Source organism: Lathyrus oleraceus, chromosome 6 (assembly GCF_024323335.1).
Source record: "Lathyrus oleraceus cultivar Zhongwan6 chromosome 6, CAAS_Psat_ZW6_1.0, whole genome shotgun sequence".
NCBI lineage: Eukaryota > Viridiplantae > Streptophyta > Magnoliopsida > Fabales > Fabaceae > Lathyrus > Lathyrus oleraceus.
In genome coordinates, this window is record NC_066584.1 from 444,175,908 (window position 1) to 444,178,891 (window position 2,984).

General features: G+C 30.6%; 1 protein-coding gene across 2 annotated transcripts in view; it reads left to right on the forward strand.

Moving 5' to 3' along the window:
- LOC127097180 (probable polygalacturonase) overlaps positions 1-2,776 on the forward strand; it is a 15,382-nt gene extending 12,606 nt beyond the window's left edge. Inside the window, exons 1-6 of one of the 2 annotated variants that reach the window (XM_051035689.1) lie at positions 760-822; positions 913-1,236; positions 1,324-1,444; positions 1,537-1,711; positions 1,798-1,868; positions 1,957-2,776. In XM_051035689.1, coding sequence (XP_050891646.1) covers positions 778-822; positions 913-1,236; positions 1,324-1,444; positions 1,537-1,711; positions 1,798-1,868; positions 1,957-2,666 — 1,446 coding nt within the window. In that variant the 5' untranslated portion in view covers positions 760-777 and the 3' untranslated portion in view covers positions 2,667-2,776. Of the gene's footprint in view, positions 1-759; positions 823-912; positions 1,237-1,323; positions 1,445-1,536; positions 1,712-1,797; positions 1,869-1,956 lie in introns of those variants that run through there. The other variant, XM_051035690.1, reaches the window with a different exon arrangement.
- Positions 2,777-2,984: the final 208 nt, after the last annotated feature.

Consider the following 2,984-nt stretch of genomic DNA (forward strand, 5'->3'; position numbering starts at 1 on the left):
TAGTTTAACAGGAATATCCGACGTCAGATATATATGTATTTAAATTTGCGGCATCTTATTTATTAATTTTTTAAACGTAAAATTTAGGCCGACAAACTATTAGATGAAAAATATAACCGCAATGCATTTTTTAATTAAACTTATTAGTCAAAGTGATTTCATATTTATATAATATTTTGGTTAAAGTTGAAAATTTAAGTATTTTTCTATTTTTTGTTATTAATTATTTTTTAAAAAATTATATCAAAATATACGTCGTTTTACATTTGTTTAACATTGCCAAAGAATTATTATTAATAACTTTTCTTTTATATTTTTAAGTATTTACTAATATATGTTCTTTCAATTTTTTGAATTTATCTTTTCAACATTGTTAATAAAAACAATTTATTAATATCACTCTTCATTTTTCTTTGTCATTCAAAATTAATTATATTTTTTAATACGTGTGAAAAATTTAAAACGACATATAATAAAAAAAATTTAGATTATATTATTGGAAAATAAGATGCTTTAATATATATAGTATTTTTTTTAGTAAATACAGTGTGTTATTTCAATTTCCATTGCAATTCCCAAAACAAAATCTTAATAATTATTCAGTCATTTTTTTTAGTCAAAAAATATTACTTCAAATAAAATATTTTTAAATTTTATCAAGATGGACATTTCAGTCAAAGAAATAAAAATTCAAATATGGACATTTTAAATATTACTTTAAGTAATAATCTTCTCTATAAATATCGACCATATGTTTGTGTTTTCTCAACACCTGAAATGTTTCATCATATCATGAAGAGTCCATTACTCCAAAATTCCTATGTAATTTTCTGTGCATAGTTTTATGTTGCTTAAACATTTTTTAGTTGTTCCTCCTCTTCTTATTATTATTACTATTTCTTTTTTTTGCAGGTTCTTTGTGTGATATCTGTAGCTGTGATATTGGGATCACTAGCAGAATCCAGAATACAAAATTCTAAACTGGCTAGCTTTGATTACCCTGCCATCAATTGCAGAAAACACAGTGCAGTTTTGACAGATTTTGGTGCTGTTGGTGATGGCAAAACCTCTAACACAAAGGCTTTCAATTCAGCAATTTCAAAACTTAGCCAATATTCAAATGATGGTGGTGCACAACTCATTGTTCCACCAGGTAAATGGTTAACCGGAAGCTTCAATCTCACTAGCCATTTCACTCTTTTTCTCCAAAAAGACGCTGTCATTCTCGCATCTCAGGTATGTATATACTTTTATATTCTTATATCTCAAAATTTTATAATCAATAAAAGAGTACTTTAATTTTCATGATACATATATACACAGGATGAATCAGAATGGCCTGAACTTCCGGTATTACCGTCTTACGGAAGAGGAAGAGATGCACCTGCTGGAAGGTTTAGTAGTCTCATTTTCGGAACTCACCTCACTGATGTTATAATAACTGGTAACTATTTACACCGTTATTAAAGATTATAAAGTTTATGTTAAAATGTGGAAGTTAATTTTTAATTTAACCTATTGGAAATTGTTCGTAAGGTAACAATGGAACAATTGATGGACAAGGATCTTCTTGGTGGAAAAAGTTTAAGTCAGATCAATTGAAACTTACTAGGCCATACATGATTGAACTCATGTACTCTGATCAAATACAGATATCACATCTCACTTTGATAAACTCTCCAACATGGTTTGTCCATCCAATTTATAGCAGGTTTGATGAAACACCATTTTCGATTTTTCACAACGTTAAGGCGCTATAGTATTTCATTATTCTGATAAATCTCTCTATTTCGTCAGCAACATAATCGTAAACGGACTCACCATTCTTGCCCCGGTGGACTCTCCAAACACAGATGGAATAAATCCAGGTAAAATATTTTTTCTTCATTATATGCATAATTTCATCAACTTTTGATGACAAAAAGAGCGCGACGAAATGATAATTTTTCTTAACAGATTCGTCAACAAACGTTAGGATCGAAGACAACTACATTGTATCTGGTGACGATTGTATTGCGATAAAAAGTGGATGGGATCAGTACGGAATCAAAGTTGGAAAGCCGTCTCAACATATAATCATAAGAAGGTTAACATGTATATCGCCTGATAGTGCTATGATAGCGTTAGGGAGTGAAATGTCAGGTGGAATCCAAGATGTAAGAGCAGAAGACATAACTGCTATCTCAACAGAATCAGCGGTTAGAGTCAAAACCGCTATCGGTAGAGGCGGGTTTGTGAAGGATATATTTGTTAAAGGAATGAAATTGAATACAATGAAATATGTGTTTTGGATGACAGGGACTTACGGACAACACCCTGATAAAGATTTTGATCCAAAGGCACTGCCTAAAGTTAGTGGAATAAATTATAGAGACGTTACTGCTAAGAATGTGACATTTGCAGGTAAACTTGAAGGAATTTCTAATGACCCTTTTACTGGAATATGTCTTTCTAATGTGAGTATTGAGATGAGTGAGCAAAGGTCAAAGAAGAAACTTCCATGGAATTGTACTGATGTTGCCGGAGTTTCAAGCAATGTGACTCCTCAGCCTTGTGAATTGCTGCCAGTGAAGAAAGATAAATCGGATTGTCCTTATCCAAGTGACAAATTGCCTATTGAAAATGTTCAGTTCAAGACTTGTTCATTTAAGAGTAGTGTCTTTTGATGTATTTAAACATTAACACTATTATATAGTGGTATTGTTAGGAAAGAAAAGGTTGTTTTCTTTCATAAAGGAATGAATGATATAAATAATATTTAGTCTGTTATAAACTACTCCCTCTGGCTCAATGATAAGTTTTTTTTTCTCGATGAAAATTCAGTTAATTTTTTGATGCATTTAAACCGGTGGATCTGAATTATACAGTCCAAAAGAAAAAAACATTGTTTTTTGCATAATTAAAAGAATACTAATTTTAAAATCAAAATCGTCTGATCTTAGTCTTGTTTAAATAGAGAAGCTTGGCTACGTGACCGGAACGTG